Source organism: Coffea arabica, chromosome 3c, assembly GCF_036785885.1.
Source record: "Coffea arabica cultivar ET-39 chromosome 3c, Coffea Arabica ET-39 HiFi, whole genome shotgun sequence".
NCBI classification, from domain to species: Eukaryota; Viridiplantae; Streptophyta; class Magnoliopsida; order Gentianales; family Rubiaceae; genus Coffea; species Coffea arabica.
In genome coordinates, this window is record NC_092314.1 from 39347089 (window position 1) to 39363143 (window position 16055).

The window sequence follows — 16055 nt, forward strand, 5'->3', positions numbered from 1 at the left end:
TCAATTTAGCAAATAGATCGTTTTCCATTTAGGTGCACAAGTAGCATATGAATGAAACTCGTGGATACGAGTATATGTGTTTGGATACATCACAAACATATTTTTTACTATCTTTTTATTTCTAACTCACTTTTTTATTTTATATACATCATATTAAAAAAAATATTACAGTATTTTTTTAAATATCCAAACACGATGCTAGAAATTTGCAAATGCGCTCTAGAAAACATTAACAATGTAATTAATTATTTTGTTATTTGAATTTTGAACACAAGGAGGTGAATTACATGTTTTTTTTTTTTTGTGGCGATGGAATTCGTTAGCAATGTAATTAAATCTTTGTGTGTTTCTACTTACCAATTATGTTCATTTAGATTTGAAGAAGTATTTTTTCGGATTTTTTTTATATGCGCGTGTGGAAGGGGAGGGTTGGGTTGGGCAGTAAGAGAAAAGTATTGTAACCTTAAAAAAAAGTGTAAGAAAATTTGTTTGCTACGCTAATTTTAGAATTTTCCATTGCTCTTCATCCAAAAATGTTAATTACACCACACTTCTACCACTAAACACCCTATTTAGTCAGCTTGAGATGTGAAGTTTATTTCTTCTTATTCTTCTTTGGTTCTTTCTTTCTGTTTTCTGGTGTTCTTTTAACTAACTGATATAGTAATATTCATTGATCTATCTATCTATTTATTCATTTTTTACGTTGTACGATTTTTATAAGAGAGCAATGGATATATTTGGATAGGAGATTATTTGAGAAAAAAAAAATTATTTAGAGAAATACTCTAACACTTTTTATAATGTAATGTATATGAGATTAAAAAATAGTTGAAAATTATATTTATGATCCAAACTAAATAATATTTGATTTTTTTTTGCAAATTATGGTAACCGATTATTTTCTAAAATTTTTCCACCATAACCGTGCATTTATAAATGTGATTACAGAAAACTTTTTCTTATTATTTGTTCCAACTAATTTTTATCTTTTTAATTAATTTTTTATTTCACAGACATCATTAGTCATCTTGAATTATGAATTTAGTGAAACCTTCTTTTTAAGTAACAAAATAATAAGAAGTTTAAGTTACGTTACTTTTTTTTTGTCCGTTAACTTTTCTAGTCAAAAGCAAAAAGTGAAATCATCCAAAACATCCTCAAAAGCCAATGAATAATCTTGAAAATCATATTCTAACTATTATACATAAAAACCTTAATAAAAATTAGACTTTTGACAAAAAGAATCCAAATAAAAAGGAAATAAAATGTAAAGCCAAGCCAGCCTTAGTCCTTGGTCCTTACATAGTTACATCACTTCTTGTCATTTTCAACCACAGTTATAAAGAAAGACTAGTGGTGACCTCAGCTAACCACTCCCATTTTGAGTGGTTGTATATTAGCTGTCAAATAATATATAGTATTTTTCTTTTTCTATGTTTTGCCCAATCAATTTCATTTTTTTCCCCTCTCTTCCATTAAATCACCTTGCATAATTTCTCCTCTATAAAACCCCCTTTCAAACTCCACTTCCTCTCCTTCCCTCCTTCCTCCCTTTATTCCTTTCTAGTGTTCTTCCATGCTTTTAAGCTTATTTTTGTTCTGCTGACTGCTGAAAACAGAAGAGTTTTCTTTGACAAGAAAGTAAAAAGAAGATCCCTTTTTCCTTTCTTTCTTTGTTTCTTTCTCTCTTTTTTGGTTGTTTCTTCACTGCCAGTGTCAGCTTGATAGCTTGTTTTTGTTACTACTAGCACAAATCCCGAAGACCCTTTAATCCAAGAAAAGCAGTGAAATACGTTTTCTAGAAAAAAGGCGAAAGAAAAAGAGGTGGATAAAGATTGCTCTGTTTCTAGCCTTTCATTTTAGTGGAGTTCTGAAGTGGTTTCGGAAGAAATTCCACTAAAGCTGAGGCTTTTGATCGCCATTGGAATGCAGAGTTTGATGTCAAGGTAACTTCTTTAAACTAAAATCCCAGAATTTCTGTTTGTGTATGACTTTTTGCTTGATGATTTTATTGATTTTTTAAGTTGGATGAAATTTTGATTGAAACACTGAGAGATGGAAATTTTTGCTGCGTTTAGGCTTTGATTTAAGTGAGTTTCTGAAGTGGGTTTTGAAGAGTTTCCAGAAAAGTTGAGGTTTTTGAGACCAATTGTAAATTTGTAATGCAGAGTTTGCTACCAAGGTAGCCTTTTTCTTTAGATGGGATTTTGATTGATTTTTATGTTTTTGAAGAGTTTTTTATTTTTATTTCATGGTTTTGCTATATGATTTTTTGGTTATTTGTGAACTTTAAGATGTTTTTGAGTCAGCGCTGTTATTTAATGTATGTATGAATGCATAGATTGAGAAGTTATCTGTTGGTATTAAGTGATTACTATGAGAGGGTATTTATTAAAGGCATAAAGAAGATTGCACACGGAAATGGTTACATTTATGCAGTCATAAGAGTTAAAGAATACTGAATTTGGGCCCACAAAAGTTTATTTGTTTGTTTTAGTTCAGTTGCCCTCGATCACATTAAATAAAGGAACTAAACAGATTACGAAGTCATTATAGACTCGGCTAGAAGAAGATCGTATAGTACACTACTAGTATCATCTAGATAATATATTTTTGTTTAGTAGATTAGCCGAAAAATTTGAACAAATTATGGTTCTAATCGACCAAAAGCAGAGAAAGGTTCTTGATTGAGAAAAGGAATAGGAACCATTTTGGTGGTTTGGCGTTTTCTGCATCCCTGCAGGAGAATCTAATATATGGTGTGTTTTCAGTTGTTCAAGGTTCAGAAGCAATCTTTTGAATTATGTGAACCGAAGAAAATTTTTAGTATCTTATTGGGCTTTCTTGGAGTTAATTGTCTACTCATGTAAAATATTAGTAGTAGTAATTAATTGAGGGAGGTTTTGTCTGTTTGTGAGCCTACATTGGTATGCAATCTTCTTGTATTTACTTGATAAAATACGTTTTAGGTGTGCAACTTTTGTTTTCTGTAGATCAGCACAGTTGTTTGACCAAACTAAGTACATGCTTGCTTTGATTTAATAATCTAATGGTCATTTATAGTGATGATGCTTGCTGGTTCCTGTTTTGCATATAGTAAAATATGATTGTAGAATTGTCATGAGGTTGCATGGTGAAACTTTGCTTGTCCATATTGTACGACTCTATCTACCTAGGATGTTCCTTAAAATAATTGAAGTGTAAGTCAAATTGTCAACACGTTTTCTTATGGCAGATAAGTTCTACAATCAATTAATGTTTGCAACCTGTATACTTGACAGTTTTGAGCACACAGCGGAATCTAATTGCACATTTTCTTTCCAGTTCCCACTCTACTCTCTCCTCTTTGCCTATGAAAAGAGGAAAGTCAAGACGAAAGCATAAACATGGCAAATGAGCAGAGAGGGAATAATTAGATGAGAATCATATGATTAGATTGGACTTAACGTATTATTTGGACATTTCTTTTTTATTATTTAAGCAAAATCTGCATAAGGCACCTTTGGATGAGGAAGGTTGCTCTTAGATTTAATCCTTGTGTTTTCAGACTTTGATGTAGGCCTCTTTGAAAGCGCTGAGTTATCTTTGAATTTATGGGGGATCTAATGATTGATTTGCTCTGAGAATCAGCTGATTGTGTTGCTTATGTTATTTCACTCTGCTTTGGGGTTATCTGACCAAAACTTGCAGAAGGTACATAATTTCGTAATGTATTGGCTTCCTGAGTCGTGGAGGCAATATCACTATAATTGCTTATCAAGGTGCCTTATATGTATTTTAGTAGTTTCTACTTGGGACTTGTTTCACATAGGATGGGAAGAAATGGAATTTGTGGACAGGACAGTCTCAATGATACTAAATTTGGTTTTGAGTTTTATTCAACAGTCTAGAGTTGGGAAAGTTTCTAATGGGCTTAGAATTTGCCTTTGTAATTACATAGTGGGAGGGCGTACATCCGTACAGTGATGTCTGTATTCCTTTTCATTTTAACTTTCCCTGCTAATATTCTTTGCCTTTTGTGATTAGGGAGCAAATTGTGAAGGAGTAATGATGATGGAACACAAAAGATGCCCTGTCTCCTTGGATCAAAGCAGTCTTGCATCTTTGACACCAAAGCGACATAAGGCTGATATTTCTGTTCTTTCGAAGGTTCATCTCTCATCTGCCTTCCTATTCTATGTATAAGTTGTAAACACTGCATACATGTGTGCATGTGCTCGTACACGCAGATATACATAAGCTTTAACAATTTATACGGGAAAAGCATGCATATTTTAACTTGTTTCTCTATTTTGAACTAGTAGTTAGTTTCATAGAGAAGATGACTACCACAGGTGAGGAACCATACTTGTAGTCAGTCTCGAAATTACTGAGCACTTCTAGATAATATGTGGTCTTATTAGGTTGTTGAAGTTGATTGAAGTTGATCTTATAGTCTGAATACATTTACCTTGTCCTTGTAGGTAACTTGCCCATTGAATGGAAATTTCAAGTTCTAGTTGAATTGCTTGTTTAAAATGTTCTCAGATGCCCGTTCTAATTTATGCTTTCTTTGATGGGCTAGGAAAAGAAAGAGAAGGTGGGTGAAAAGATTACTGCACTTCAACAGCTGGTCTCACCTTACGGGAAGGTGTGCTTTGACAACAGTATATTTAATCGGACTTGATTATTTACCATCGGAACATTTATGTTATGTATCATATGTTTGGTGAAAATTTTCCGTGGCTAAATTTTCATTTCTTGCCTTTGATAAAATCTTAAAATGGACAATGAAGTGGATAGAACTGAAGTCAACGAAGTTCAGACATATTTTATCATTGAGAAGATATTATTGGATTTTGTTTTACCTTGCAATAGTTCTGTTAAAAGATCTCAAAATTTATATAGCCTATTTTTCTTACCCTGCAGACTGATACAGCATCTGTCCTTCTAGAAGCAATGGAGTACATCAGATTTCTCCAAGAACAAGTTAAGGTTGGTCTTTACCTTATTTTTCAATTACTCATCTGAACATTCTACTTTTCTTAATCTGTGGACTAATTTGTCGCATCAGCTTTGCCTGTGTGTGGTTTATACATCTGCCAGGGGCAGGATATGAGTAATCATCCATTTGTATTCGAAATCTTTTTAAGTATCATTGCATTTTCATTTTTTCGTAAGTGCTTTATACTGCTGGATGATTTTATTTAACAGGCATGGTAAGTGAGATTTTCTCTAAGCTGGTTTCATAGTGATCTTGAGTATCTTCATATGAGAATCAGGTTTGAAAGTAAATGCTAAAATCTACTTGTATGCCAACACAGTTTTGTTGGGTGTATTCTGGTTACATTATGAATTCAATCTTACCTTTCCTGTCATTGTGGTGTTCATTAAGTATGCTGGTGGTTGAAATTAATAATTGACTTGTGCAGGTTGATAAGAAATGGATTTGTATGATGGGCAGTTCCAAGTTAATGCTATGATTATGCATTAGTTGTATAACGCACTGTCATAACTAATTGTCTGCTGAATCTACGGATAACAATATAAGGCAACCAAAATTTTAAACATCCAATTTTGGAGTGGAAAGCATAGAGTTGTCCTGTTCCTGATTTAAGTCATGCATGGGGTTGCTCAATGTATTTCCTAGCATTTTGAGTACTTGTTCAACTCTTAGCATTAGAGAAAAGGAAGGAGCTACAATTGATAATATCCATGTGCACCTAATGAAGGAACAATGTGTCCCTCCCCCGCTTCTCTACATATCATGCCCTCCAAATATTATTCTCCATTTTTGCTGGATAGGAAACATGTGTCTTCGGCTCATCTGAATGATAGATCACTAAAAGATAATCTAAACTTCTCCCACTAAATTTCTTTTTTGGTAGGATGTTTGTTAACTGCAGGTTTCTATCATAGAACCTTTTGAATATGCCAGTAATGTACCTGTAGTTCAGTTCCTATTACTCAGTATGTTATACATCCAGCCTGCAAGACATGTCTTGCATACAAGTCGTAGTCAACATACATTGGTATTTCCTATATGCTAAGTAATTTTACTTGCCTTGAAGATTTACTGGTAGATGGTTACAGATAACCAAGTATGTATTTGAGTTCTGAGATATTTAGGTACTTTTATTTGCCATCAAGATGTGGTAGATAACCGCAGATGACCGACTTCATTTTGTTTTTTGTATAGATACTTATGTTGTATTGGACGACTGACTGATAAGTTCCAATTTGACTGGATTATTTTTTGAAGATTCTGACCTAAAGCTTTTGCTTGTTGCGTTGATTTCAGGTTTTGAGTGCACCTTATCTTTGTAATACACCAACAACTACAGAACAGGTGAGCAAAAATAGCTAGACATTCTAGTTTCCTTGTCAATCTCAGCTGTTTTTGGGTATTATCCTGTCAGGGCATATGATTTTGCTGTAGAGTCTTGCATATTATTTAATCGCATTATAGCATGTGTAATCAATGGTGAATGCTGAATTTTGATGGGTATATGTTGCATGTAAAGCTGCAAATCTACATAACTACAGCAAAATCCATCGTTTTGTTACACAACGGTGAACTGCAAGGATGCTGTTCTCATTGGATTTTCTTGTTATGTTGTACACACGTATCTTCTTATCTTTAGGTCTTATAAAGTTTGCTTCTTTGGCATAATGTTTCCATTAAAGACTAACACCTTCCTTGACTTGTTCATTTTCAAGGAACAAGAGCCGTATAGCTTAAGAAGCAGGGGATTGTGTCTTGTACCGATTTCATGTACAGTTGGGGTTGCCAGCAGTAACGGTGCAGATATTTGGGCCCCCATCAAGACAGCTTCCCAGAAATTCTAGGAGCAGGATCACAGGGAAGAATCATTGCTACCCTTTTAATCAAGATTCAAAGTAGTTGGTGGTTTAGAAGGTTATCCTTTTGAGGCAGCTCACAATTTTGTTATTCGGACAGAAGATATGGTAATTTCCTGGCAAGCAATCTCTTGATTACTTCTGCTTGTTTCAAGTATCTGATGGAGAACCTCCTGATCCAGTCTGCTAGACGATCTAGGTTGAAGCCATAGGCTTGCGATATTATGCATGTATTCAGAAATAACAAATGTGTAAAATAATGTAAGCATAGTTCAAAAATGAACTGAAAATGAAAGTAATGGATGAAAAAGGTGATTATTTTCACAATCGCAGACGATCCAGAAGTACCTGACAAATCTCTGTAATTGCAGCAGAGAAAGGCCCTTATATTCAGAGGCAGTATTTGTTACTTTTTCTTGGTGCATTCATCGCATTAAAGGTTTTATTGAAGTGTGGTCGATCATCTTATGTTCAATAGGTTCTCTTCCCTTTGATGTTCGTTTGATTCAAATCATTTGCTGATGGATACTATTTTAAATCGACTGTCACAAAGCAGTAACCGTCTCAGGAACTAGCAATGTTTAGCCAATTTAATTATGACTTGCAACTATAAGATGCTTGCTTGTTTAGGCTTGATCTAAGAACTTCTAGACCATGTGGTATATTTTCTAGTCATATGCTGTAATGATATCAGAAAAGTGATGGTTGGTACAAGAAAACACATCATGTTGTATAGACAGCATGGTTTACAAAGGGATCAATAGACTGAACTTAAAAGGCTATTTGCCGGCTTGGAAGAGAAATGGAAAAAGCAATTTTCAAAAACCAAAACTAGTCGAAGATCGGTCTAAGCAAGTTAATGGACAATTGCTATAATCACATATCTAATAGGATTAGTTCATATGTCTTAGGTATAATTCAAGATGAGGATCTTTGGATTCGTTTGTGTTCAAGATACTAATTGTATAGATCCATCGAGTATTTGTTTGTAATTGTACAACCTTGGTATTTTATAAAATCACCTATCGTTTCGGGAAAAAAAAGGTTAATGGACAATTGCAAATATGTGTATATATAATATCAGATGGTAGATGATGGAGTATATATAATAGTCATAGGGATTTTCTTGTATCGTCATATATCACTTATCATTACCGTTTTCTACGTTATCATACATCATAATATTCATGTAGTTATCTTGAAACAAGAACAATTTTTGATATGTTTATTGTTGTAATGGATCTATCCTTGTCCACCCTTTGTCTGATGGTGATTCCAGCAATTGTGATGTTCCCATCTCTTTAAGGATTTTATTCTTTTTTATACAAGCAGTTACAATCTTTTTTTTTTTATTTGTCACAACGATAGAATTCTTATAATATAATTTAACCTAATATAGGTCAATTTCTCCAAAAATGATATTCAGTAACCTATAATAATTTCTGAGAATTATTAACAGTGCAGTAGGGTTTAGAGTTAAAGGAGCTAGTTATTAGTTGAATATGATTATTCTAAGGAAAATCATTTATAGCAAGGGCATAAGCACAAAAATTTACAAACTGCTAAGGTAAATTAGAGTGAAGGATTTACCTATTGTTGGCAAAAGTCTTTGATTCAGAAATGTTAGGCATAAAAAGCCATTGCAAGAAGCCAAATCTAGAATTAGAGCTAGCCCTAACCCTATAGTCTTTTTTTTTTTTTTTTTGCTTTAAATTGGGGAGTTAATTAAATGAAAACGAATCACAGTACTATGGAGACATTGTATCATTAAAAAAAGTGGGTCATGAAGTGAAATTAGCTATTAAGAAATGGCTAGACCAAATCCCTATAGTCTTTTTTTTTTTTTTTTTTTGGGAGGGGCTAAATCCACCCTTATATGTATATTAGAAATTAATGTCCTTAGTTTTGATACATTAAACCAAAACTTTTTGTTGCATTTAAATTATCTTTCTACATAATTAAAGCAAGAATAATAATATATTTTCTAAACAAACGAAATGATATACCCTATTCTTTATGTTAGTTTTATAGAGAAATTTCTTTCTTGTTTATATCATTCCAATATTTATATTTCTTTGAAGTTGCTTTAAAATAATTTTTTCATCTTTTCTTTGATGAGCCTACTATCTTTATTTTGTAGAACTATTTCTAATACTAATTTACACTTAATCAAATGAGAAATATTTATATGAAAAGGTTATTACGATTGCATGTTCCACCTTGGAAACTATTGAGACTTTTTATTTTAGAAACTTGAAATGCGTAGACATTACTATTTACATGCTCATTTGTAACTGAAAAATCTCAATTTATATAAATTAAAAATTAATATTCTTAAGCACTTGTAAAATGTTTGAAACTGAAACCATGTACTTGATGTACTAAATATCACGTACTCCTTTCAACATAATAAACTGAAATCATGGATGAGTATTAATAGAAACTACAAATTGCAAAATTTCATAAAAATATTAAAGGAAAAGAAAGAGAAAGGGACAATAAAAGAAGGATGAATTAAGTGAGGATAACCATAAACCTAAATAATCTTTCTCGAAGATTTTTTGGTGATACGCATGAAAGTTTTCAAAAATTTTGAAAAAAAATTCTAAAATTAGAAAATACCAAAAAGACACAATTTAAAAAATATCCGAGTCGATTCCGAGCCGACTCGGATATATCGGTCGATATCATGTATTACGGATTCGAAACGGCCAACATCAACCGAGTTAGAGTGAGTCGTCGTGAATATGATAATATCCGCGATTATGAAATTAGTATCGTACGATTTTCTCCGTTCCGGATACGACTCGGCCGATACGCATCGATATCGGTGAATATTGCGAACCATAGTGGTAGCCAGACGGGTGCCACGAGTCAAACCAGAAGGAAGTAGCAGCCAGATTATCAATAGAAACTGCAATTAGAGGTTGTGCTATGTCTTAAGTTTTAGCAACTTCTTCCACACCCAAGAGCAACCTGAGGGAATATTAACTTCCCAAAAATTTTTTCCTTTTAGCATGACAGGATGAATCCACCTTACCCACAGGGAAATCCTTTTTTCTTCCAGATATTCCATATCAACTTCAAAATTAAGCAGACATCCCATTGCTCAATATTGTTAATACCCAGTCCGCTTTCCTTTTATGGTTGGCAAAAATCAGTCCATTCCCCTTTGGCGGAATATCTAGACTTCAGATCTCCAAACCACAGAAAAGATGCCATCATACTATCAATCTTATGAATAACTGCTTTAGGGAGGATAAACACATTAAACCAGTAGAGATAGATGCCACTCAGTACACACCGGATCAATATTGACCGGGCACCTTGCAACTTAATATCTCTTCATTTATAAGGTTAAATTTACCTTTGAACCAAAAAACTTTTTTTCCATTCGCAATTTTCATTCCCTTAACAAAAGATTTCTTCAAGCCAATCTATTTATGCATGGTGAAGACACTAATACTATCTTGTTTGGATTGCAACGTTTCTTCAAAAATTTTTATAGTTTTCGTGAATACATTTTCTAATAATCTTTTTAGCTCACGTATATCAAATCATTATAATACATTTTTCTAGAAAAATTTCAAAACATAGTAATTCAAATGGGATCGCATGGTTTACATAAACCACAATTCGGTTTACATTGGATATCAAAACTACAAACATAGGAAAAAAAAAAGGGTAAAACGCCAAATAGTAAAACAACCACGTACACGTGAAACTTCAGCTGTAAAAAATTGTTTTCTTCTATTTTTGCACATAAATATTTAAAACAAAACAAAAAACACAAATTTGCACACCAGCTTGTCACAACTTCTTGCACGGCCTCGATCCCAAGTAATCACCTTTCAACTGCCGGATTTACCACACAAATTAGCCCCGCAGATGTACGTCCACATTTGCGTCCGCAGCTGCGTTGGCCTGTGAGTCATTATCTGCGTCTGCAGTTGAGTCGGCTTGCGAGGCCACACTCTCTTCTCCGTCCACACCTACGTGGGTATCTGCGCTCGCATCAGCGTCCACATCTGCATCCACTCTTATGTTGGGATCTGCCTTCAAATCCTGCACATCTGTGTTGTCATCTATCCCGGGTGCGGCAATTTCTAAGTTCAGATCTGCGCCCACAACTTCGTCCGCAGTACTCCGGACTTCTTCCCATGTTGCTTCCATGTTGGGCAACGATAAAGCTGCATATTATGCACATTTATTAGTAATTGACAAGCAAAAATGTTGAAGCACCTATTGCAACTTGCAAGGGGTGATTTTAATTAAATTGAAGAATGGCAAGAGAGAGCGTTGATACCTATGGCAAGGGCGAGTAGAAGCACCACGAACACTGATGTTTTTCTTCAGACTTTGGCTTCTGAATTTATAGGGATGATTCACAGTGACTTTCCATTCAACAAATGGTATATAGTTTGGTGGCCATGTTTCGGGAACGTCTCAACTGGGAGGGCAAGAATCATGTGACCATGCGCTAATTGGCTCTTGCAAGTTAACTCAAATCTCTTGTCAGATAATGCAGAAATACATTTAGGCTACGTTTGGTTCTACAGAATTAGAATTGAATTAGAATTGAAATTCTATAGAATTGGAATTCTATGAATTGGAATTCCAAGTCATTTCAATTCTTTCGTTTGGGAAATGCATAGAATTGATACGGAATTTATTTGAAATTCCAAATTCTTTGTTTGTATGAGAGAAGAATTCATTAGGAATTAGAATTGTTTCCAACTAATATTTCCTTACGTAAAAAATTTCTTTTTTTTACTATATAATAATTTTTTAACATTTAGCTAATTGTTACTAAAGCTTTAAGGAAAAAACCAATTAGTACCTTTAATAATTTATTTTTTCTTGCATTTAACTAATTGTTAATAAAGCTTTAAAAGAAAAAAAATTAGTTCCTTTTTTGCAAAAATAAAAAATTCTTTTTTTTTAAAAAAATTAAATTATATTAAATAAAAAATAATTGTATATTCTAACTTAAAAAAATTATGAGCAAGAACATAGAGAAACATTGCAACTGCCTCTTCAACAGTAATATTTCTAGTATCCGTCAACCCACAATGCTCTTTTAAATTTGTACATAAAACAGTAAAACAATGTTTATTGAGTCTAAGTTGCTCTACACAAACTCTATTGTTTCCATAGTAAAGACGCCTTAGATATATTTCACGTGCTACTTTAAAGTCCAAGTAAGGCTCCTTTACTATATGTTTCTCATGCCACCAAACTACTAATGTAGCTATTGTTACCATATAATTTGCAACTACCACTTTTCTCTTTTTTGCTTTTTGCTCGCCTCCTTCTTTATCCATGTCAATATCCAAAATTCTGCAATTCAAAATCATGACAACAATAAGAAAAGGTAAGTCAAAAGACCAAATCATGCCAAACTAGCTATTAATTCAAAAGACCAAATTAGCTATTGGAAAACTCTCAAACAAAAATTACAGCTATACCTATCACTGCAAATATCCCAAATCATGCCAAGTTCCATGCAAAATAATGCATAAGAAAAGGATGTCCGTACTTGAATTTTTAATCATATGCTTTAATAAGCTCTACTGCACTATGGTAAACAGAGATTAAAAGTAGGGATTGGATTATATATACCAAACAGAAGAAAAAGGCTGAAAATTAGGCCCTGCTCGTTGATCAAGACGTCAATGAGTTGGTCCCATTAGTCAAAGTTTATCCACTACTCAATAATACGTATTAACTTGATGGAGCTTTATCAAGACTCTACAACTTTAGCTTTGTCCTTAATCAATGCAATGGCACTTTCAACCGCAGAAAGTCCAACAATAATCATTGGGTTCCTATTCTCTTATTCTATCATCGAGATTAACTGAAGTGATACCCAAAAAACAAATATTGCAAGAAATCGAGAACACAAGAAGACAGAAAATAGGAGCTGTATGTATCTCCTACTGCTGAAAGAAAGAAAGATATATAAACAAGCTATCCGAAACAAGAAAAGAACCTTCAGTAGAGCCCCTTTTGTCAATCCCTTTTTCTCTAGCAGCAATAGCTGTCCGAAGATGCAGGAATTAGATGATTTCTGCAGAGTGCTCTCTGATCAATGGGGTACTCTGGACATAAGTACACTATCACCAAGAGTACCAATGGTGGAAGATGTGGAATGCAGTGAAAAACATACTAGAGCGACAGTGCAGATTATTGTGGATAACACAGAAATAAAGGCAAGAAAGGTGCTTCACTACAAATGGCATGAACGGAAATCCAAACCATAAGCCAGCCTAGGTTGCTTTGTGATCACAGTCCCTATCACAGATCAAAGGATGAAATTTCAAAACATTCAGTAAAGTATCCACGATGCAACCGATCAGCAGCTTCACTCAGTACATTCAACAACCAACCGCCCAAATATCCCTCCACTTTAACCAGAAACAAAACCCACCTAACGCCATCCATCAAAAACCTCAAACAATAAAAAATCACTACAAATGGCAAAACAAATAAAAAAAAAAAAACAGCAACCGAGAGAACAAAAAATGAAACCGCAATAAACTCGTCCAAGGTGCACTAAAAAGCAATCTGGATTTTCTAGAAAGGCAAAAGATAAAGATAGCAACTTGATACCCGATAGTAGTTTCAATTGCTTCAGTGGAGTGAATGCCATGCTTCGGAGCAGCGCAGGTGACAATTTTGAAAAAGCCGTTGGAAATCCATCGATGGGTTGGAGTGGGGAAAAGGGAAATGGGTTTTGAGGAATCCGAAGGAGGAAGAAGAAGAGTCAGTGAAGCAGAGGCTGAAGCTGCTTACCTAGTTGACCCGATTTTAATTTTTTACCCACAAGATCCGCGTGTAGACCCGTTTCGCAGGGTTTAGTTGTGGAATTGGAATTAGAATTCTTTTGGTCCAATAAAGAATTCAAATCATGGAATTGGACCCTATAGAATTCAGATTCAATTCTAATTCTTTGACCGAAGCAGTATCCAAACAACAGATTTGGAATTGGGGCCCCAATTCCAATTCTAAATCTCAATTCCATGGGAAACCAAACATACCCAGCATTTTTCTAATGGTAATTCTACAACTGATTAAATAAATTCCACGAGAGTCATGACCTAAATTGTGCTCGAGAAACGACTCAGAAATTGTAACCAAGACATGATACTAGTCTTGGGATACGAGGTATAGGCAAAATTAGCCTAACAGACGAATGTATCATATAAAATTTCAATAAATCTTGTATTTACTAACATTACATGTACTGTTACGGTTAGATGAAAGATACATATGTAAAATTTAAAATTTAAATATAAATTTAAGTTAATTGTCATACATTTAAACTTAATAGTACATACATTATTAGTCTATAGAAAATTAATCCATAAATTTTCGCCCAAAAAGTTTGACTAAAATGATATTGGGAATAGCCTACAAACGATGATCATGATCACCTTCTTCCATAACCTACAAATGTTGGAGTTAAATAAGAAAAAAACCCAACTAATGTTTGTTGACCTTTAGTTTCAGTTTCAGATTGCACTTTAGTCCCTAACATTTACTGTTCTGTCAGTTAAAAAAAAAAAAAAAACTACTAATGTTTGTTGACCTTTAGTTTCAGTTTTACATTGCACTTTAGTCTCTAATATTTATTGTTCTGTCACTTTACCCTGCCTTCCAGTACCACACATTCATGCTACCTAAACGTAAATTATACTTTTAACTTTAATAGCCATCTCAAAGTGTGTGTCAATTAACTCCTTTGAATCATTAGTCAACATAATTATGCTATCAAAGCAACTGCAATGACAAAGATACCCCTACCACTATTGTGGTTATGCTTTCTTGTATAATTGTGTGTGAAAACAATCTAAAAGACAAACATGTCACTATACTTTTGTTATTAATTTTTTGCTGTCCGTACCTTGGTTGAAGTAGAGCATATAACTTCCAAAGGAGAAAAAAACATACACAGATACACCCCTGGTGAACCAACTATTCTTAGAGTTATTGGTCACCAAGAGAGGTTTAAAACTTTACTTAGGTGTAAGTTAAAAGATCAAATCCCTTGACCTGCATTTTAATATTCAGGTTTTCCTAAAAAATTTTGCCAGCAGGTACATAGGCACCCGTTTAAACCGGTGGTGGTTCACTAGGTTCCGCTTGACTTAAAGGTGGTGGTTTACTAGATTCCCCTTGATCTCTTTAAATCCCCCTTCCCTCTTGTAAGGCATCTGTCTGGACCAGTGGTGGTTCACCAGGTTCCTCTTGATCTCTTTAAGTCCCCCCTCCTTCTAGTATAGAGTAGGAGTAGCTGTAGCATAAAATTTATTGTGTTGGCAAAAAAAAGAAAAATACACCCCTTGTGACGTGTGCCAAGTTAATTCATTTTAAATAAGGGAGACCGTAGTATCCATCCATCTTCCCCTTTTCTTTTTTGCCTTTGTTTTAACTTCACAAATACAAACTAAATTCGAAGTTTACATTGATTGAACGAGCCTGCATAGTAATTTATGAAAGGGGTAGTTTTAGAAACCTCCCCTAAGGTTTCTAATAATTTTATTGAGCTCCCCCAAGGTTTTAAAAATTATACTTACCTCCCTTTCCTATTTAAAATGACAATAGTAGCCTTAAAATTTTAATAAAACTCTCTTGTTGGGCATGCTCATACGAAAAATGGGTTTTATAACTGTTTAATCTTTTCTTTTTCTCTTCTTATTTCTCCTTTTTATATTTTTGTAGTAAAACAATAGAACTATTAATATTGACCGTAACCTCTATGGTTACTAGATGTTGGACTTGTGACATTTTTTTGTACCTAACAACTTTGAATGTGACAAAAAAATTTTTTTTTTGTCAATCTTGTTTGTTTGGATTCTTTTTTGGTATCAAAAGTAGCAATAAATCAAAAAGAAATTGACCAAAACTACTACCAAGCTATGATATTTCTACTAATCTAAAATCCCACAAACTCTAAAAGAATTATGATGATACTTTCTTCTTCAACTTAAAAGCAATATATATCCACTGTAAAGTACCATGAAAAGTATCATATCATAATAATAAAAACTATTATTGTTACTTATCAAACAATAAATGAGTATTAGAGACTTGACACTCTTCACTTACATTTGTGTTAGACACTTGACACTCTTCCTTTACATATATTTTAAATTATTTTATAATGGTTTGGGATAAGTAATTCAAAATTTATAAACTAAGGGCATTTG

General features: G+C 33.6%; 1 protein-coding gene and 1 long non-coding RNA gene across 3 annotated transcripts; one reads left to right on the plus strand and one right to left on the minus strand.

Moving 5' to 3' along the window:
- Positions 1-1450: 1450 nt before the first annotated feature.
- LOC113735044 (transcription factor bHLH153) lies at positions 1451-7318 on the plus strand. 2 transcript variants are annotated; one of them, XM_027261957.2, is made up of 7 exons: positions 1451-1949; positions 3551-3696; positions 4030-4152; positions 4568-4633; positions 4912-4977; positions 6284-6331; positions 6703-7318. In XM_027261957.2, exons 2-7 carry the CDS (start codon positions 3649-3651, stop codon positions 6829-6831), a joined length of 480 nt encoding a protein of 159 aa, XP_027117758.1. In that variant the 5' UTR covers positions 1451-1949; positions 3551-3648; the 3' UTR covers positions 6832-7318. The 2 variants fall into 2 exon arrangements, with proteins under 2 accessions (XP_027117758.1, XP_027117759.1); XM_027261958.2 differs by lacking the exon at positions 3551-3696 and having other exon boundaries at positions 1454-1949.
- Positions 7319-11856: 4538 nt separating this feature from the next.
- Positions 11857-13879, minus strand: LOC113735045 (uncharacterized). The gene is made up of 2 exons (XR_003459503.2): positions 12836-13879; positions 11857-12183 (listed from the first exon to the last, which is right to left on the minus strand). It is a non-coding gene; the product is annotated as an uncharacterized lncRNA (long non-coding RNA).
- Positions 13880-16055: the final 2176 nt, after the last annotated feature.

What these genes read in the sequence shown, in the direction of transcription:
- LOC113735044 (XM_027261957.2), top strand. Translation starts at nt 3,649, where the DNA reads ATGTTATTTCACTCTGCTTTGGGGTTATCTGACCAAAACTTGCAGAAG. An exon ending in ATATTTCTGTTCTTTCGAAG is followed by an intron (nt 4,153 to 4,567) that starts GTTCATCTCTCA and finishes TTGATGGGCTAG; the next exon opens with GAAAAGAAAGAGAAGGTGGG. An exon ending in CACCAACAACTACAGAACAG is followed by an intron (nt 6,332 to 6,702) that starts GTGAGCAAAAAT and finishes TTCATTTTCAAG; the next exon opens with GAACAAGAGCCGTATAGCTT.